Genomic DNA, 20,829 nt, shown 5'->3' on the forward strand with positions numbered 1-20,829 from the left:
TTAATCCAACTAGTATTCCAAAGTATCATTATATAACCACTGATTACAAGATATAAATACATACAAAATCAGAAGTAAATTATATTTCAAATTAAGAGTTATATGAACTTACCTAAACCAAAACAGCAACAAATACTACACCATGGACTACTCAGCAATTTTTCTTTTTTCCTGTTTGTCTACTAGTTGATCCGTTTCTTGATCTATACTATAATATAATTTAATTTAATTTAATTAACCATTAAAAATACCTTATAATTTTTAATTTCATGCACATAACCCTTTAGTAACATTTTACTTTATTACCCTAAACTTTTACCTTTTATTCAATTTAGTCCTTAAAATCGAAACCCACATATTATTTACAATTAAACCAACGACCTTAGTGTCGAATTCAATATAGTCCCTTAACAGCCCTGAAGTAAATATATTTCACAAAATTTCTTGGAAATTTAATATTTTATCACTTTACTCCATAAACTTAAAACTAACTAAAAAGTACCTTACAAAATATTCCTATTTAATAACCAAACTCATAAATATATCATTTAATATTATAAACATCTAAAAACCATTAATGGCAAGTTTTAAAACCTTTGAAAGTTTTACAAAATGGTCTCTAAGTTAGCTAGATTATGCTACAACGATCTTAAAAATATAAAATTTACGAAAAATGAGCTTAGAAACAAATTACATGCAAAGCTGGTTGTTTTTTAAGCTCTAAAAAATGGTGGTTCTTCTATTTCTCTAGGTTGGACGATGGAAGAAAGAAAAACTAAAAGATGATAATTCTTTTCCTTTTTGTTAATGTTTTTACTAAATTATAATAATAATATTTTAACATAATTTTATTAATTAGAAACCACTAACAGCCCACTTAAACTATATAATTTCTACGTAAAACACTCCAATTATGATTCTATATCCATTTAGCACATATAATTTAATAGCGATTAACTTTCTTAGCTTTTACGATTTAGTCCTTTTTACCTAATTAACCAACTAAACATCTAAACCACTAAACCAAACTTTAATACGACACTCTAATAGACTCGTAAATATTAAATAAATAATATTTATTGACTCACTAGTTGGAATTATGTTCCCGAAACCACCATTTATTACACCACTAAAAAACAAGTTACATGCCTTATCTTGGGTATCGGAGCAGATGACCCCCAAAAGATTGAGACATAGATGTGACTAACTGGATTGATAGTACATCGAACTAGACCCAAGAAGAGTAGACCCTAGATTTGTTTATGAATTTATTCACTTGTCACGTTCATAGTGTCGCATACCTAAATCCTAAGTGGATGACAGACTATATATCCGTGACTCATATACTTTGATGTAAGTAAAAGCCTGAGTTCAAATAGATAACGAACAAAAAATTGGTGAGCTGGGTATAAAACTTATGCAGTATGTAGCGTCATTCACAACAATAGAATTCATAACCCAAAACATAACATAGATAAATGGTATCCTCTCATTGGCATTACATGGTTGACGTAAACATGGCCACGAGTTGTTCGTCTTTGTGATGAATAAATTTTTTACTATTTAATAGTAATTCACTTTTCATTAAGGAAGATGTAATGGTTACCATAAGATAAAATAGAATCATATTGGGAGAATGGATTTATCCCAAAGAGAATAAGGATATATAGAACAACGTAAATGTGCAAGTGTACACAATAGTATCAAGTAATAAAGTGAAAATAATATCGAGTTATCATACCCACAGGGACTGTGCAAGAAATATTTATGAAATGTAAAAATTAAACAAATTGGTGAGGAAATACATGCTTGATTGAAAAGATGTGATATAAAAAGTAGAAATTAACTAAGTGATTAACTAAAAAAAATTAAAAATTCCAATGCACAATTTCTAAAAATGAGTTTAATCAATATGACAAAAATGTGTTAGATCAATCTTATTCTTTAACTTAGAATTATTAAAACTATGTTCGTGATATTACGAATAAATTCACGCCAACTTGGTACCTTGTTAACTAATGCACATACTTACTTACTAAACCCATTAATCTCTTCAACATATCTCTATGTCAATTCAAACAATTAATCAAATTTTTATAAGCAAGTATAAGATTAAGTAAGGTAACAATATATCTCTATATTGAAACAATTTAATCACAATAATCTTACAAGTTATGCAAGGCTAATGTATTGTTTAAAACCGTCGCTAATTTAACCCTCAACTACCTTAAAATATTAAACATGCACCAATTAAATATTGTGTTAATTAATTACAATTTCAATCCATTTAATAATTAATTCAATTGTTACGACAATTAAAATCTAAGCATAACATAAGCATGATTTTATTTAATTGAACAAGTTACCAATATCTAATAACAACACAAACACATTTTTAACAATCTAAGTGGACAAAATGCAATTAATCTAACACGAAAGAATTTTAAGTCATTTTAATTAATTCAAGAACAACAACACAAAAAATATTCATGTTCATGATAACAACATAAACGGAAAAAATAAAGAGAAGGGAACTAGAAAACAAATCCCAGTTAGTGTGCTCCACTTCTTCTCTGCTCGTTCTATCGATCCAAGTCCTTCACGAACACTTGAATGCTACTACTCCAAAGGGCGTGCTAGCTCTTTTTCAAGAGGGGAAATCGGCAAGGAAAAGAAGACAAAGAAAATGGGAAAACAAGAAAAGTAATGGAAAAGAGAAAAGGGAAAATGATGTGTGAAGTGATGGATGAAAAATGAGGAAGTGAGAGGGGTTATTTATATTTGAGATTGGTAGCTCAATTTAGCTAAAAATAGAAGTCAATCCCTCATCCTATGGCCAACGATGCAAGTGGAAGGAGTGGTTGAGTTTGAATTTGTTATTTTAAGCTTGTGGCTAAAAATAGAAAGCATTAAAAGATTAAAGGTTTGAATGACATTTAGGAAAAGTTCAAGGGCTGATTTGCAAGTGTTAAAATCAGCCAAAATAAGCTGATTGGGTTAGCAATATGGAATGATTTGGACTGATCTTTTGGGCTTGTCCATCCTTCCTCTTTACTTGCTCAATTCAGGCCCTTTTCTTCTATTTCAAGCTACCCGTTTTTCTCGATAAAAATTAAATCAAACCAATTGATTCGAGGAAGTCCAAAAACTAAAATTTAAGTCCTCCATGGCTATTAATTCATCATCTTATGTTCCCAAGGTGCCTTGTAAATTGTAACACCCCAAACCCAACCTAGACATTATGGCCGAATCAGGAAGTGCTACGAAGAAGGGTTTTGAAACTAGTGTTACTTCGATAAAAATCTTGTATAGTTACTTGTTAAGAAGAGTCTGAGTTTTGCAAAACATATTCACTTACATATTCATAACTGAAACCATCGTTAGTTTGTTCATTCACCAAAACATAATTTACAGCAAAAATCTTAAAAGTCATTTTTTTTTTTGAAAAACCTAGTTCATGTTTTTAGAAAACATTTGTTTGCGTAAAATCTGGTCTTTGTCAATCATCACAGCTTAGAAATCATACCGCATCAAAATCTAAAAATTTAAAACAAACAGTCCAAAAGTCCGGAGAGTGCAAATTTTACAAAACTCTCAAGAAAAACCAAAATTAAAAAAATATAATTGATAATTAAAAGATGGTTTATATACTAATGGTTACCGCTGAGCCTCTGTCACACCAACCCCCCTATGTCTGAGGATTACATGAATAAAACAGACAAACAAATGTGAATTTTATAAACTCGGTGTGTAGCTCACGAAAATATAAATGCATAAAATTCAGATTTTCAGTATTTCAGATCAGAAGTGGACATACGTCCTTAACAGAAATAGATCATATCAGAATCAAATTTTTAGAACATACATATACAAAGTCCTACGCCCATCCTCTACACACCATCTCTGTCCATCCCAACACACCATGTGGGCTATAAAACACCGACCAATCCCTATACACCACATAGTGTCTATATGACACTTATCAGAATAGTATGCAGATAGTATATCGGTGATAGGTCGCCTTACAGAACACTTCCTCCACATATACAAATCCCACCCCATATACAAATATAGATATCAAGTATAGATAACAGATGCATATAATCAGATTTAACGTGTCTCGCATGCTCACATACATATATCATACATGCTTTTACAAAATAGACAAATCATACGAATCAATATCTTAATCTCAAATCAGTCTATCAGATTAGGAAGGTATCATCCATTAGGCTTTGTTTGCCCTTACCAATCCTACAGAAGGCTCACAGTCGATCGGAACGACTTATACAACCCTAGGGAAAATTTTAAAAATTTTGGGCCCACATGTCTGTATGGGCCCACATGCCCAAATCAGCCTTGCCCATATGGGGCCACACGGCCTGGCCTAAGGCCCACACGCCCGTGTGGCCCACATGTCCAAATTGGCATAGCCTGTGTAGCCCACACTGCCATACCCTTGCCCATCACACGACCGTCTATCGCATATGGCCAAGCACATGCCCGTGTGGTGTCAATAGGCCACTTTTTTAGCTTTCGTCGAACCTCATTTTTCTATGTTTTCATTGCACACCTGGTTCATTTTTGATACTACAGTAATCTCGAGCCCTCTGAAACCTAAAAATAGTACCCCAAACACCGATTTAGCAACCAATTACGAATTTAACATGATTTAACCAAGCAGACATATACAAACTTACCGCTAACAAATACAACCGTAACCCCGAATCAGGCTGTTAGAGTGAAAAGTCATTGTTCACCGCCTTCACCTACACAACAATAATCGCAGAAATCACTTCCCTTGAATATACCATTAAACCAATACAAAAAGAAAGAAACAGTCTTACAAAAGTCGAAAACTACCACCAGTGAGACTCCACTTACCTTAACCGCACGAGGAGACCAGAAATTTGAAACACCGCAATTAGAAAGGAAGAAAATTATGGCAGAAATTCAAAGAAGAAGGAGAAATTTTGATAGAGAGAACAAGGAAATCGACAGGAAGAGGGGAGAAGCAAAACTAACGTCAGAAAGAGTTTTGGGAAGAGAGAAAATTTAAAAAAAACATAAAAATAAAAATAATATAATATAATATAATATATTTGATTGCCATCCTAACTCCCCCCACTAACAACCACTACCCACCAAATCCCCCTAAATCAGACACTATCCTCATTCCCACTAGAATTTCAACTCCATCCAAATTCCACCACACGACCGATACACATAGGAGCAAAAATTACACTCTTCACTCACACAGGGGTTCAAACACAGGACCTTAAATAAGATGACCCCTTACCACTCAAACCAGCAAACTCAAACAAATAATTAGAACACTTAACCACTGAAGCAGATACATATTTATGACAAAATTTACAGAAACAAAAATAAATTAGTCAGGGCATTACATAAATTAATTCTTCCAAGGTGATTGTCGGGTTGATTAATCACCCTTTTGTAAAACTGCCAAAATTAACCTAATTTATGCAAAATTATTATAAAAAATAATTAAAATTCAAAATGTTTTATAAACTAAGCTTAAATTAATTATTTTATAGTAAGTATAAAATTTGACAAAAATTACTTAGAAACTGCATGAATTAGTGCTTAAAAGGTGCTAAAAGATTATATATATTAGTGTTTCCAATTTCCTATAAGAGTAATAGACTTATGACAAGGTCATTAGATGAGCACTGGTCGCGTTGCTTTCATAATGGTATGTCGTTGGAAAGAGCTCAATTATGATACTATAGTGAATGACTTTATGATTAAATGAGTTTATAATTAATAGGAGAAAAGTTAGAACTTAATTATAAATCAATTAGTTTGATTTCTCCCTATGAAAGAATTTCTTTGTGGGCAATTATTTCCATTGTAGTACTTGTTTGTTTGGTACGATCCTTTTGATTGCGTGGTTGACAATGTGCAATGCTTTGCAATTGCAAGCATATATCTTTGCTTTGATTTTGCTACCGTTTCTTCTTTATTTTTTCTTTCACACCACAAAGCAGAAAATATTGCATCTCAATTTCTAGTAAATTTTCATTTTATTTGATAGATAAATATTAGAAAAATGACCATAGATACTTTGACAACAACTTTTTAAACATTGATTTAGCAAGTTGTATTAGTTTGGTTCATCAATTTCAAAGTGACTTGTGTAGATAATTATTTTTTCTTACTAACTGTCCAATCAATAATAGTTTCAAGAAATATTGATTCTTACATGACCACCTTCTAAAACAACTTTCTTTGGGAATAACTCCACATTCGAAACTTTTTGAAAAAAAAAACTTTTGAAGGCTGGCAAAATTCCTAGGTTATTCCACTTTTGGAATGTTTTGGAGAGTATGACTTGAAGGCTTAGATACAAAAATTGTTAAGAGTTTCTTCTAACCTTCCCTTGGGAATGCAACTGTTTTCTTCTTATTTCTTTAATGAACAAAGGTTGCGTTGTTACATAAAAACCTTTCATTATTAAAATACTTCAAGTGGGTGCAACTTTAATTAACTGTCATTATACCCATCATCTATACAAGTACTTCCCATTTTCCCATGTTCAAGTAACCGCTTTCAATCCACTACCCATAATTTTAGCATATTCATGCCCACATTTTCTTCATAACTCCCTTTTTTCAAGACTTATAAATAAAAGTTTGAGCGTCTCATTTGGGCAAACTTAGCTTTCTAAATATTCTCTCAGCAACTTTTTTCTAGAACCACAACAACTAGTGCGATTGTTGTTCTTATCAGCTTCTTATTGCTTCCATCACCACTGCTTGCCAACATGTTTCCTACAATTTGCTCCGATCTTCCTCTCTGCCATCTCTACATGGTATCTCATTTTGCTAGATTGCAATATCTCCTCACCTTACCAAAAGAACCCTAAACAACTTGTTAATAATAATTTGAAGTTAGAGAATTCCTTTCTTTTGTTTTGATGATGGAAACAGGAAATGAAGTTTGGGCTTCCAAGAAGCATAATTTATGGCTCTAATCAAGTAAACATATTCCACCTATAGTAGGTAAGAGAGCGTGTGACTTTCCACTATCCATTAATCTAAGCTTTTGAAGAAACTTCTAAGAGAAGCCATCCAAACATATCTCGAATCCTGGCAGACGGCAGGTCTAGTTATGTTATCTTACAAACATTGGGACAAACAGGAATCTTATACAGACAAGGGAGGGCCTTCAAGATGTAGGATAAGTTATGGCATTAGATAATTCTTTTCCAGGGTTGGTTTGTTAGGCTGGCCAGCTGATGGGAGTCTGCCTTGTCATTTCGTGATTCAATGGGGCCTTGTCCATGTTAACCAAGTTACCAGCCACAACTTACCACTCACCACTCACCACTCACCACTCATTGCCTCTCATAGATCTTCACATCTATATAATTCCATGTTCCATGAAGAGCTTTCTTTCATAGAAAGCAAATATACCAGATTCTAAGTTATAATACCAAAAAAAACATGTTGGGCTGTAATTGTATGTCATGCTTCTAGTTGAACATGGCAGCCGGCTGCCCAAAACCAGCACGAATCCCTAAGCTTCGACCATGGCAGAGATGCTCAAGGCTTGTCAAGGAGCAGGGAACAATATTTTACATTATATGGAGATGTACAGTGCTGCTTTTACGTTGGGAGGAGCAAAGTTTAGAAGCTTAGCTGGAATATTTAGAATCCTTGTAAATTTGCAGGTTTGTTAGCTAGGGTTAGGTCTTCACAGTGCAAAGCTCAAACTACTTTTTTATTTTAATTTCATGGAATCAACTAGGATTATATGCCTAAAGTTTTGTTTGCTTCTATTGCCTACTGGGTTATTCGGGGGATATAAAGTAGTGCACTTATATGACTGACTGCTTCTAAGGGCCAGCGATCAGGCAAAATGCTTGGGTAGAGCGTTTAGTATAAAATTTAGTATTTTTAGAGTAAAGTGTTGCTTTTAACCTCGAATGCTATTTTCCAACTCTTCTATATGCCTCAACTGATTGTTGGTATCACGCTTGCAAATAATGCAGTTATATATATCAGATCCCATGAAAAATGTACGGTGATTGAATCATATTTTGCTTCCCTGACTCAAGAATTCCTCCCGAGGCTTTCTTTAACTGTGCAGCTCTTCAGATTTAACATGAGCGATTCGAACAATCACCCTCAAAAGTACATAAAATTCAAAGCACCCATTATATATATAGATATATATATATATGCGCACTGTACTCTTAGAGATAACGGACATGATCAAAGACTGAATTACTTGCTCAAACTTGAAATCTCACCTAATATTAATAAGGATTTAATATAATAACGTTAAACCCAAAAGTACATTTAAATAAACAAAATTAAGTAAATTTAAAATATGAATCAACCTTTAATTTTAATATTCAATACCCAGGCTCAATACAATCCAACCTGTTCGCTAATTTTATATTTTATTTCATTTTTATTTTTATGTAATTTATATAATATAAATATTAAATTTATAAGATGAAGTGAATTCCACATATAAATTTATAAAATTCAAGTTATTAAATTTTAAATTAAAATAACGTCTTTAAAAAAAAAATTAAATCAATTTGAAATTTATATTTCAAGCCAGACTGAGCTTAAACAAACAAGAGTTGTAAGAATTCCACATATAACCCTGACCTCAACCCATTCCGATCTGACCCTTAGAATATTGGAGATTGGTAGAGTTAATAATCTTTCCCAAGGACTATAGTTGACACCGAAGAACACAAGTCCTGAAAACAGTTAAATATGTTTCACCACTGCCATCAACTTGATCTTATCTTTGAAGTTCAGGCAAAGCAGAAAATTCAAATAGATAATTTTATGGCTTGAAGAAGCAGTTCACGAATTGAAATACAAAGATTATAACAAAGCTGCTTCAATGGGGTTTTCCCGATTTAATCTAGTTTCCATTCCCCAGCTGTAGGCTAGTTAACTAATCGTTTCTTTCAAGAGGAAAGTTACACCAAAAACTTGAATCAAATCTATCCCCACAAAATCATGGTTCAATTCCATATTTCTTGACCCAAAATGAAAAATATAGTATGTTTGGAAGTTTTAATCACATTTTTCCTTATATATAGAGAGAGAAAGCCATTATGCACAAGGGCAAAAAATCATCAAGACACAAAGGAATCATGTCAATGAACCCACCCCTCATCGCTGGCATTAATCCAAACAATTATATACTTGTTTCATCTCTTTTTCTCTCAGCAGGTGTACCTTGAAACCTAGTAGAGGAGTGAACCATCCTAGGCAGGTTTCTTCGTGGCTTGACCTTTGCTTTGGACCCCCTGGATGAAATTATAAACGGAAGAAACACCAATACTCAAACTCCAACTTGGAGAACTCATTAGGTAGTCTTATAGAATTAAAATTACTTGGAGATGCAGTTTTTGTACTAGTCCTTATCTGTGGTGTGATGATCATCTCCCACTGAACCTAATACCACCTTATAAAAGTGCACTAAGGGTGTGCTAGATTGAGTGAAAAAGTGGAATGAAGGGTGGAGAAAGTAGATAAGTGAAGAAAGTACATTTTGAGTGTGCTTGATAGGGAAGAAAAATGAGAGGAAAGAAAATAGGACAGATGTGTATGCTAGATCAAAATTATACATTTTTCAAATGTTTTATTTTATTTTCTTTCATTTTTCAACTCTACCAAGCAATGGAGGGGAAGAAAATACTTCTTTATATTTTTCCATCTTTCCTACCAAGCACACCTATGGAAAGAAAATTTATATTCTCCATCATTTTAGTTTTCTACCCCTTAATTTTTCATCCTTCCAATTTTTTTCTACTCTACCAAGCAAAACCTAAAAGAATTTGGACAAAATTTTAAGCTCTAAATCTTGTCCATCTCTAAAAAAATTGTGCATATTTCAATACTAACCATTAAAGCTAGAGAAGCTAGTGATTATGAAGCAGTATACAACTTTCGTAGTACCTTACGATGTGTTTTCTCTGTACTTATAAGCTATTAATTTTTTTATTTAAAAAAGTCTTTCATTTATATTTTCTTTTTTTTTTTAGTCAGAGCACGCAAAGGAAAACATTAATGCTTTGTTATTTTATAAATAAATCCGAAACCTTCTTTTTCTTTTTCTATTAAGTTCAAAAGCTTTTGATGTTTCACAAGTAGTTTCAAATCTTTTGAAGATGCAAGTGACTCTGAACAGATTAAGCAGATCCATCCGTGACAGACGAAAAAAAAGGAAGAAAATGCTAAAAGTAACATTTCCTTACCACTCCCTTCTGACCAGTTAGCCTCCTACTTGATGGTGCACGTGCCACTGATGAAGCAGCTGCAGCTGCAGCAACACGGATTCTACAAAATAGATGATATGGAATCCATTCTTATTTTTCATATTCTTTTAGAAGATAATTGAATGAATATTGAAGTTCTAACAGTCCAATACCTTTTATGCACGTCAACATATTCATCGGTTTCATCCACTATCTCCTCCTGCGTTAGTAACAAATCAGTAGCAATACTAAACCCGTTAAAGATGATACGGTTCAGACTAAGAAAAGATTTATTTCAAAGAATTTACTTTATTATGGATGAATGAATAAATTATTCATTTACTGTAAATTAATATTTATTAATTGATAAGGAATTTACCATATACACTTTATGTTATCATCTTCTTTTAGATAGACGACATATGAATAAACAACACTAGATATAGTAGTGGAATCACCTACAAATGAAAAATTATTGAGAAGGTCATGAATATGCCCATTGAAAACAATAAAATCCAAAGGACAACAGTGTTTTTACTAACTGTTTCTTCAGAAGAAATATTTCAAGCAAGTCACCTTAAAAAACTATTGTGTTATAATCAAAAGAATGCATAGAGTATTGTGTGTGCAATGCAAAAACTTAAGGACGAAGTTTGGTTTGGTTTGGTTTAGGTACAAAGAAAATACAAACTTTACATGAATATTTTAAGGGGGAAAAGGAAGAAGAATTAAAAGTAGCTGTTAAGAAAAAACTTCTTTATGGTAACCTCATATATGTATTCTCTTTTTTTCAGGATTATGAATTTATTTCTTAGGCCTCAAGAATTATTAAAAATTATTATGATATGCATTTAGCAATTAGTTATTTTAATACATTGGTTGAAGACTGGGATTTTATTGATTAAACAAGATTACTAATATATTGATCATTCATTTATTGAGGTTTTACTGTAATTTACCTGCAATAATTCTTCGAAAACATCTTCTAAGGTGATAATACCAATCACTTCACCATCTTCAATGTCCTCTGATGTGACAGACAATCCATATGTTACAGCATCTAGCCTGCTTGTATTGGTAGGCCTTGACAACTTACCAACGTCAACTACAATGCTCTCTGGCTTCTCATCCAGCTTGGATAGCAGAGGAGTAGTCAGCTGGGTATCTGCACTGGACACTTTGTTTTCTTCAGACTTCAGTCCGTCAACAGTCGGAGGAAGGTTCTTATTTTTTCCTTTAGCCTTCACAACAGCTGCCATATGACTGCTGCCCTTTTGAAACTCATTCAGAATATCATAGAGAGGCATATCAGCTGGAACCCTGTCAAACATCCCATGCATGAACTCTAAACTAGCAGGATATTTTAAGCTTATACAGAAATCATAACCATGTTTATCAATAATTCAGAAACCTTGGAATTCTTCGGATGGAAACAGCACTGACAGGTGTTTCAGTTTCAGGGCGTACAGTGAGAAGGCTTTTCACCTTATTCCAATTTCCAGAAAGGATTTCAAATGCAGAATAAGCAAAATCACCGACAAGATCAGCAAAGCTTTAGACCCGAATGCACGACTGCCATGAGACTTCATTAAAGTTTTAAGATAAACACATACCAGCAGAAGTCCAATAATATTTTTGGGATTCCCTGAGTAGACAGGGACTCGGCTATGACCACGAGCGAGGATCTTACCCATTGCCTCCCTGGAGTAATTCATTCAAGATTAAAGATCAGAGAGAGAGATAAATGAGAAACTTATTACATTAATTCTTTTAGCATTTCAAGTTTCAACTAAGATTAAGGATACAACAAAAAAGGAATAGATGCAGCAGTTATATTGCTAGACTTCATTGACACATATAAAAGCATTATGATAGAAACTAATTATATAGACACGTTAATCAATAGGCATCAGTTAATAAATAGTTATAAATTGCTCATTCACTTAGAAAGTATAGGAAAAGCAGAAGAAAGTTTTAACATATTTATCTCTTTTTATGAAAGATCTGGAAGAGGGAATTAGTTGTAAAAGTACAAACTTTAGCACTTAAGATGATTAAAGTATTAATCCTTATATCAAACTACAATATGAATTGAGGAGAAATATTACCAGTCCAACTTTGAATTGACATCTAAAGAGAAAGTTGATTCTATAGGTGTCATAGCCTCCTCAGCAGTCTGTCCATTTATCATAACAGAACAGGAAAAATTAGTTTAAGACACCAAGGAAAATGAAGAAATTGTTTCAATACCGATCCTAGTAAAGTCACATGACAGAAAGAAATGAGTATGCAAAATCTAAATCTTATGTTAATTTATAATATTCCACTTCTGCACAGAAAGTGACCATTACTACAGTAGCAGTCCTCAACCATATCATCTTTGTAGAAGAAGACTAAAAGCTATCAATAAAGTTACTTTTATTGTGATGCATACCTTTTCAGTCAAATCTAGTGCTCCACTAATAATTGTTGTTTCATCATGTGTGAGCTCACCTCCTTTTCCAGCCTAAAAAGTTAAATCAAGAAAGAAATCTTCATAGTGAGAAAAAGAAATGAATGTAATGGTTATCTTCTGCTATTTATAAGATTCTTCAAAAATTAGCAAACTTCTGCTAAGGGGTTACTATGTAATGTGCAGTGACATCAAATTGATTTACCTCCTGGCTATGGATGGAGACAAGGGCTTTTAGTTGAGCCCGCCTAAATAGCGCTTCATTATGCCCCAGTACCCAATCCAGAACCTGGAAAACATATATAACTTCAGTGCTTTATCCGTTCTAATGGTCTGTTAAACCACCAAATGAGAAGACAAAACTGTATAGGCACTAGTGTTGTATAGGCATGTGCCCAGGCATTGCACCTTAGTGTCACACACAAAAGTGCCTCAAACCCTTTCAGCAAGGTGCATTTGATCAGGCACATGCTTATTGCACCTAGGCAGTCTTTTTGGTAAGGTGATAAGCACAAAAAAGCCCGCCTGATTGAAGTTCTATTTTATTCCTTCTATTTTTTACTTTTTTATGCTATACCTTTACCGTTAAGAAATAGAACAATATCGAACTATCATTCCACTATAGCCTTTGGTCAAAAAAGTTAACAATATTTAAAAATAAAATAAAAACAAGTGGCACCACCAATCATTGAGAACGTGCCCCATGCCATTCCTTTATACATGGCATTTGAAGTCAAGGTATCCATTAAAAAACTACTCAAAATTCAAAAAATATATATAATATCTAAAATATATAAAAAAATTCAAAAAAAATATACAAATTTATTAAGTTCAAAAAGTTCAATTTTTAAAATATATAAATTATTTAAAAATAAAAAAATTTATAAAGACATTATACAATACATAAAAAACACAAATATATATAAACTCAAAAAAATAAAAATTCAAAAAATATATAAAAATTCATGAAATTAAATTTTTTTAAAAATTATAATATATTAATTATATAAAATAAAAAAATAAAACATTATATAAAATATAGATAATTCAAAAAAAGGAAAAAGGAAATTCTAGTATTTAAAAATATATATATTAAAACAGTCAACAATCAATGGTTGATCAACACCAGTCAACGATCAGTCAACGGCCAATCAACAGTTTGCTTTGGTTGCATTTTCACGGTTCTCCTAACTACCATTGGCCACACATGCCTGCTTTCCTTCTTTAAAACTTTGTGGTTTGTTGTATAATTTCCAGCACTTGTCTCTGGTGTGGCAGTTCTTCCAGCAAGTGCAGAACAATGAATCCTAGTTAATAATCTTGGATCCAGTCTATTGTTGCAGCTCCTTGTTTCCATTGGCCTTCTAGATTAAGGCTGAACCATCACTTCCCTAGTCCTCCAACGTAAGACCTCTTCATCCTTCCTCCACTCTTATAATTGAGATAACTTCATTTAAGGGTAGCAGATCCTCATTTCCTAAAATCTGCACCCTTACAAGGTCAAATTCAATGTTCAAGCCCGTCAGGAATTCATAGATGTGCTCCTTCTCTATGAATCTTTTCAAAATGGCAGCATCTTCAACACACTTCATCTGGATGCATTGCAGGAGCTGATGCAGTTCCTGCCATAGTCCTTGTAGCAAATGAGCATATTCCATGATGGAACATGCTCCTTGTTTGGTCGCTGATATTTTGGTCTTCAGCTAAAAAATTTCTTGAAGCATTGCTAGCCTTTGAATAGGTCAAATGAATTGCATCCCAAATATCCTTAGTCATGTTCAGGAACATCATGATGTCAATTTCTGGAATCATTGAATTCCAAAGCCAAGACATTATAATGGAACCTGTTCATCCCAGGCTTCAAATCCAGGGTCTTCTGTTGAAGGACAAGTGCCAAGCAAATGGACTTAAGCCAGAAATTTCCAAACCAGTTCGTATCTTGGGCACTTGTCATTTGCTGGAAAATCTCCCTCGAAGATCTTATGATACATAAGAGAAGACCCTCGATTTGGTAAAACACATAACTTCATAGGCCAGACACTTGTGAAAAGGACAGGTGTTAAAACTGTGCCTATTCATGGGGTTGATGTGTCTATGGCAAATGAAGAGTTTACGCATGTTTGAGACTTATGCAAGGAGGTTCAATGGGAGGCTTGAGTGGTACAACTAACTAATATTGGTGTGATATCTCTCAATAGATGTGATGTAGTCCATGGTGGGCAACGGTTAAGAAATCTAGGACCTATTATTTGGGATTTCCATAAGCTGATCATGCAGTTTTCTGCAGCTGACAGTGGGTAACATTTCATAGCCTCAACGATGAAACTGTGGACTTAGTTAATGCCAAGCAGCTAGCAAGTATGCACGCTTATCCCATGCTGTTGACTAATGAGTGTCACGAAAGGTTGCCTTCTCAAAATGATAAGGCCTTGATTGATGCTCTCCCTGCATATTTGAAGACATTGCTATGACAATACTCAATACTCTTTAACACCCCTAAGGTTTGCCCCCTAAGAGGTTTACTAATCATAAGATTCCTCTTATGATGAGTTCAAGACGTTCAAGATTAAACTTTATAGATAACCCTTAATTCAAAAGGATGCAATTGTGACGGTAGTGGCTGAAATGAAGGCTTCTAGAATTGTTCGGATAGCACCAACTTATTCGCGTCTCGAGTGATATTGGTTAAAAAACGACTCCTAAAAGATGTGTAAAGCCATTTTACCACTATTCGTCAAATTATCTACACATGATTATGTAAAGCCATTTTACCCCAAATTACCAAAGAATCCCTGACTTCAATGCCCCAAGAAGCTAAGAAAGAGGATTTCCACCAACTTTCTATAGTTTAAAAAGGCTTTGTTTCTCATTGCTTTTCAAAAGTGCTTTTAGAGCCATAAGCGATGTTAAAAAAACAACTTTTGAAACCAAAAGTGCTTTTAAACCCAAAAGCACGTGCAGTGATTTTAGCTTTTGCTTTTGGGAAAAGTACTTTTGGAGCCAAATGACATTTTTAACCCTTATTTATAATCCAATATATTTTATTTAATATTTGTATTGTGTATATAATTATTTTCCTATTGAAATTTATTCCAAATATATAACATTATATATTTAGATTTAAAATGTTTGTATTTTAATAATATTTAAAATGTAGATTATATATCAAATTAAATTTTAGGAATAATTAATATTAATTGCTTGCAAATATTTAAAATTTATATTTCATATATTAAAATATTAATAATGAGTTACAATAGATTTTTTTTTTTATATTCTTACTAAAATATCACAATATTAACAAATTTGAACATTATTTAAATGCATATTTTTACTTCACAACATCATGTCTAAAATAAACATTTTATTTTTCAAAAGCACTTTTGGAGAGCAATACTAAACAACATAAACTTTAAATCCAACTTTTCATAAGCAATGAGAAACTGGCTCTAAGTCCCACGGATATGTTCTACAGGCCATCGGCCAATTAGCAACAACATAATACTCGAATCTAGCAAACATAGTTCAACTACTCATAAAACCGTCTTATTGAGTAAACAGACAAGACTAACTACTAAAAGGTTCACAAAATCTACTCCATTGCCCATAGCATCTAGCATAAATTAGGACTTTTATGAAAGTTTCAAGAATCAACAGGACTTTTCCCAATATGGGGATTAAAAGAGTGCACCTCATGTAATGGCCTTTGAACTTACCTTTCCAATGGGATAAGCTATTGGATAGCAAATAATCATTAAAATCCACACAAGACCTGCAAGGTTTGCACCTACAGCAAGTCCATATCTAGTGCATATTGCTTGTGGAATAACCTAAAAAGTAAAACGAAACTCTTTTTGGTCAAGGATTCAAAGGTTGAAAGTCAAGCTTAAATAATACAAAAGCTGAACAACCTACCTCACCAAAGGCTAGAACAAAAGTCACAGAAAGTATGATAGCCACATATTGATTGAAAAGCTTATCCAAGTATATAGGGAGGGCCTGCAAGTAATAAATATATCATGCAAGTCAAAGAAAGCCAACCTTCTTTCAAACATTCTCCAAATATGTAATGCAAAGAAAATTTCAAGTCACAAAGCAACTTTATTATGCCCATTAGATAGCCTCAACCCCCACAGCAAGCATAAATAAAGCAACAATTTTAAAACATCCTCCGATTATGCAATACATAGAAAATTTCAAGTAATATTAAATGGTCACAAAGCAACTACGTTATGCTCATTAGATAGCCTCAACCCCCACAGCAAGCATAGATAAAGCAATTTAAAGTTTCTAACAAACTACTTGCGGACATGCTGTGAATCAGTTAAATGACACCGTCTGAACTTCCACAGCTAGTTAACTGATAATGGGGAACTACCTAAAATCTTACTCAATATGATATACAAAAGGCTTAGGGAAGAAATCAGCTAATAACTCTAGGTTAAATACTTCTTTGTAATTAGAGCTGAATTGCCTACTTAACAGAATCAAAACTTCATTCTTATAATAAGATAAAGGCAAAAAAGTACATGGTGATGGGTTCGGCAGTCATTCCCAGATGCAAAGTTCCAACAAACTTGAATGTAAGAAACAGTATTATCAACAAGCCATATTACTAGGACCTCACTAATCAACTGAAAACTTCAGTTTGCTATCTCAGAAATTCATCGGAAAATCAGTTTTCTAGCAAATGTAATTCCAATCAAACATTGCTTATTCAAAAACTTTGAACGGTCCTTGTGCAATTTTCTATGGGATCAAAAAACACATAAACAATCACGATAGTTTCACTCAAATTCATATCAAATTGAACCGAAAAAGTTGTTAAATAAGCTTTTACCTCCATAGCAGCAGCATTGCAAAGAAGCAAAGTCACCAAAAGCTGATGCTGTTTTTGAACTACCGGCAAAATAGCAGCTAAAAACCCAAAGATATTTTAAAAAACAGACCAAGTTTCACACTAAATAGTAATCGAATTTCAATCATTCCTTCACAACTATTCCAAATCAGAACCAAAAAAAAAATCTACCCGCTTGTTTTTTCTCGGTGGAAGTGCCGCTCCGTTGAAGAATTTCGAGTTCGACGAGACCAAGCGACATCAGTCCGAGGGTGAGACCCGACATCATCCCTGCGAAAAGTACTAAAAAACAAGAAATCCCGGCGTAGATAAACCACCATGGAGATCCGAACGGAATCCCTTCTCCGACGGATTCACTGACCGAGGCCGCCGTGTTAAATAGCATCCTCGCCGCCAAAACCGCATTTATCGGATGCATCGTTGCTTTTTCAACTTTAAATTACAGGAGTCCAAGAAAGAGAAATGAGAGACAAAGGTTGCTTTCTTCTGCTCCTTTTGAGGCCTGTGTAATATACTGACCAAGCAAGTCCGTGAATTGAGTGAGGACACGTGATGGGTCTTAAGGTTTTGCTACGGTGTCCTCGCGAGCACGTGTGCACCGAAACGACAATAATGATTTTAGGTAGCCAACTAAACGTGGCAGAAAATTGTCGCCGTGATCTTCAGATGGTTTTGCTCAAAAGTAGAAAATAAGACTTCGTTTCTTTTAAAATATTTTATGTTTTTATTTTTAACAAAATATATATTCTTTTTTTTATTTGGGAAGTTAAAAATATATATTTAGGGCATAGAAACAAAATTTATTTTTAATAAAAAAATATAAAACACATTAATAAAAGGAAAGTATTTGGTACATTAGTAGTAGAGTTGTCCATGGGTGGGGTTGGGCCAAGTAAAAAATTTAGGTTTCTTTTCTAAGTTCGGTCCGAAAAATGAGTTTAAAATTTTGCCCAAGTCCAGTCCAAATAAAAATGTTAAAACTTGAGTTTGGCTCGGCTCACCCATATTAAAAATTTTTATGTTAATTTTTTATATAAAATAAATTTCAAAAATATAATATATCAAATACACTAAAAACATTAAAATAAATGTTTCTTAACAAATTGGAAAAAAAACATATTTAAATATTACTAAGATAACTGCAACTTAGCAAACCAATATCTTTAAAATAGTAGCAAAATTAATAATAAAACAAGAGTTATACAATATCCAAACAATGACAACAAAATAGTAACAATATAATAGCGAAATAATAGCAAAACAATAAAAAAAACAATGTCAAAACAGTAAAAAAACAACAACAGTTTTTTTTGTAAATTCGAGCCAAGCCGGACCAGGCTCAGGCCAAAAAAATTACCCGAGGCTTGGCCCATTTTAAAAAGGGCCTTATTTATTGTCAAAGCCTATTTTTTGGGCCTATATTTTTGTTGTCCAAACCCCCCACTTTTTGGGCGGGTCGGACCATGAACAAGTCTATTATACATCAGTAACCATGCCCTGAGCCCTGGAAAGGATTCGGGTTTCCAACCCAGGCACTGAATAGATCCAACTCGAAGACTAAGCATAAGGATAATCACAAGAAGACAACGAGGCGAGTTCACAGACATAGCTCGTAAGGAGAGCTCGCAGATACAGCTTACTAAAGTGGTATGCGAGCACGGGTCGCAGATCGAGCTCACAGGAATCCAATGAGGGTCACGGCCTCAGTTCGCAAGTACCCAAGGAGTGTGTAAAAAAGGACCGCGTGCCCGCAGGTCACCCAAACACGTGTCCAACAAGTACAGAGCCCGCTCAGGATATAAGTCCCAAAAACAGAAAGAACCATGTACTTCATAGACATGTGTCTAGTAGGCTTAGAGTTTGCAAAGAATGTTAGTACCAGAGGTAATAGAATCAAGACAAAGTAGTGGGGCCATGCTTTGAGCTGTAATAGTACATGTAACCCCGCCTGTATAAATACCCTAACATTCCTATCAATAAGACACAAAAACAGTATTACTCAACAATTGGTGTAGTGAGTGTGGACAAACTTCCGATCATTAGATTTTTCGAGTTTGATTAAGTTTTTTCATTTCTGGAAACAAATGGCTCACTTGAATGAAAATCCCCCTATTAACTCATTATTAGGATAGGCTGGAGCGTTAGGTTCTGCTGCCCAAACGACGAAACAGACTTGTTTGTCATATGGTTTGCTGATAGACAGAAAAACTTTGACAGTGCAATTTACCAGGGATTTTCCATTCCTTTGGATTTGAACCTCTCTACCGGCCAGAGGCCACCATTCCCTCTCAACCTAGAGGCACACCCAGCAGTTCCTGGCCCTCTAGGAGCAAGTAAAGTTCATGAAAGAATAGATGGCTACTCAAGAGGAACAGTTCATGGAGCAACTAGGGTTTGATAGTGAATTTGATGTTTAGTAGGGATTTTTTAAGGGCCTAATATATTCGGTTGAAATGTTGACTTCATAAAAATGGTTAATTTGATGATTTTCAGGTTAAGGGACTAAATTGTAAAAGTTATAAAAGTTAGGGGTAATTATATAAATTTGAAAAATAAAAGGTATAAAATGTAAAGTTAATTGGAAGGTGAAAAATAAGCTAATAATTGAGAAATTTTACATTTTAGATCCAAACCCAGTTGATACTTATGGAAAAGAAAAAATTGTAGTACAGTTTATAATTTAACATCTATATGAAATGTTTGATGATATAATATGATATAATAGATATATTTGATTATAAATGATGTAAAGTTATTTGAGAGAAGTTGTTGAAATTCAATACTTGGATCGGATTGAACGCAAGATAGAGTACAATCGAGATATGGTGTGTTATGGGGGATTGGAGTGGAGATTGTTGGGAAGTGATATATATATTTCTTCCCGAGTAGATCTGTAACAGCCCGACTCTGGGCCTAGTCGGAACAGTGGTTTTGGGACCACAAATCTAACGAGGGAAAATATGGTTATTATTATATTTTCATGGTCTACAATTTCATGAAAAATTTTTGTAAAAATTTCGTTCGAAAATTTCGACGTTTGGGCACTCAATTTAGTCAAAAGGACTAAATTGTAAAAAGTGCAAAAGTTGAGTTCTACATCTTAGAGGTATCTAATTGTTATGAAATTTTAAATTGGAGGTCTTTATGTGGTAATTAGACCATTAGTTAGTTGATGGACAAAAATGGGCATAGAATTAGTGAAATAGATTTTTTTAAGTAAGGGCATTTTAATCATTTGGTAATTAAATAGAATTAAATGGGAAA

At 33.6% G+C, this 20,829-nt stretch overlaps 1 protein-coding gene across 3 annotated transcripts; it reads right to left on the minus strand.

Moving 5' to 3' along the window:
- Positions 1-8,799: 8,799 nt before the first annotated feature.
- LOC107915022 (DUF21 domain-containing protein At4g14240) lies at positions 8,800-18,086 on the minus strand. 3 transcript variants are annotated; one of them, XR_005919484.1, is made up of 14 exons: positions 17,737-18,074; positions 17,548-17,624; positions 16,623-16,706; positions 16,424-16,537; positions 12,913-12,996; positions 12,690-12,761; positions 12,364-12,431; positions 11,869-11,956; positions 11,667-11,740; positions 11,215-11,575; positions 10,635-10,713; positions 10,429-10,475; positions 10,256-10,337; positions 9,209-9,304 (listed from the first exon to the last, which is right to left on the minus strand). XR_005919484.1 is itself a non-coding variant. In XM_041102465.1 (13 exons), the coding sequence occupies exons 1-13, from the start codon at positions 17,981-17,983 to the stop codon at positions 9,263-9,265; spliced, it is 1,440 nt and encodes a 479-aa protein (XP_040958399.1). In that variant the 5' UTR covers positions 17,984-18,086; the 3' UTR covers positions 8,800-9,262. The 3 variants fall into 3 exon arrangements, 2 of the variants coding, with proteins under 2 accessions (XP_040958399.1, XP_040958400.1); XM_041102465.1 differs by lacking the exon at positions 10,635-10,713 and having other exon boundaries at positions 8,800-9,304; positions 17,737-18,086; XM_041102466.1 differs by lacking the exons at positions 10,635-10,713; positions 16,424-16,537 and having other exon boundaries at positions 8,800-9,304.
- Between the last annotated feature and the right edge of the window lie 2,743 nt (positions 18,087-20,829).

The sequence above is a fragment of the Gossypium hirsutum genome, chromosome D10, assembly GCF_007990345.1.
Source record: "Gossypium hirsutum isolate 1008001.06 chromosome D10, Gossypium_hirsutum_v2.1, whole genome shotgun sequence".
NCBI classification, from domain to species: domain Eukaryota; kingdom Viridiplantae; phylum Streptophyta; class Magnoliopsida; order Malvales; family Malvaceae; genus Gossypium; species Gossypium hirsutum.

Coding starts and splice junctions, on each gene's coding strand:
- LOC107915022 (XM_041102465.1), bottom strand. CDS start 17,983: ATGCATCCGATAAATGCGGTTTTGGCGGCGAGGATGCTATTTAACACG. Junction 16,538..16,622: donor TTGTTCTAGCCTTTGGTGAG/GTAGGTTGTTCA, acceptor TTTACTTTTTAG/GTTATTCCACAAGCAATATG. Junction 9,305..10,255: donor TAACTGGTCAGAAGGGAGTG/GTAAGGAAATGT, acceptor AATTTCATCCAG/GGGGTCCAAAGCAAAGGTCA.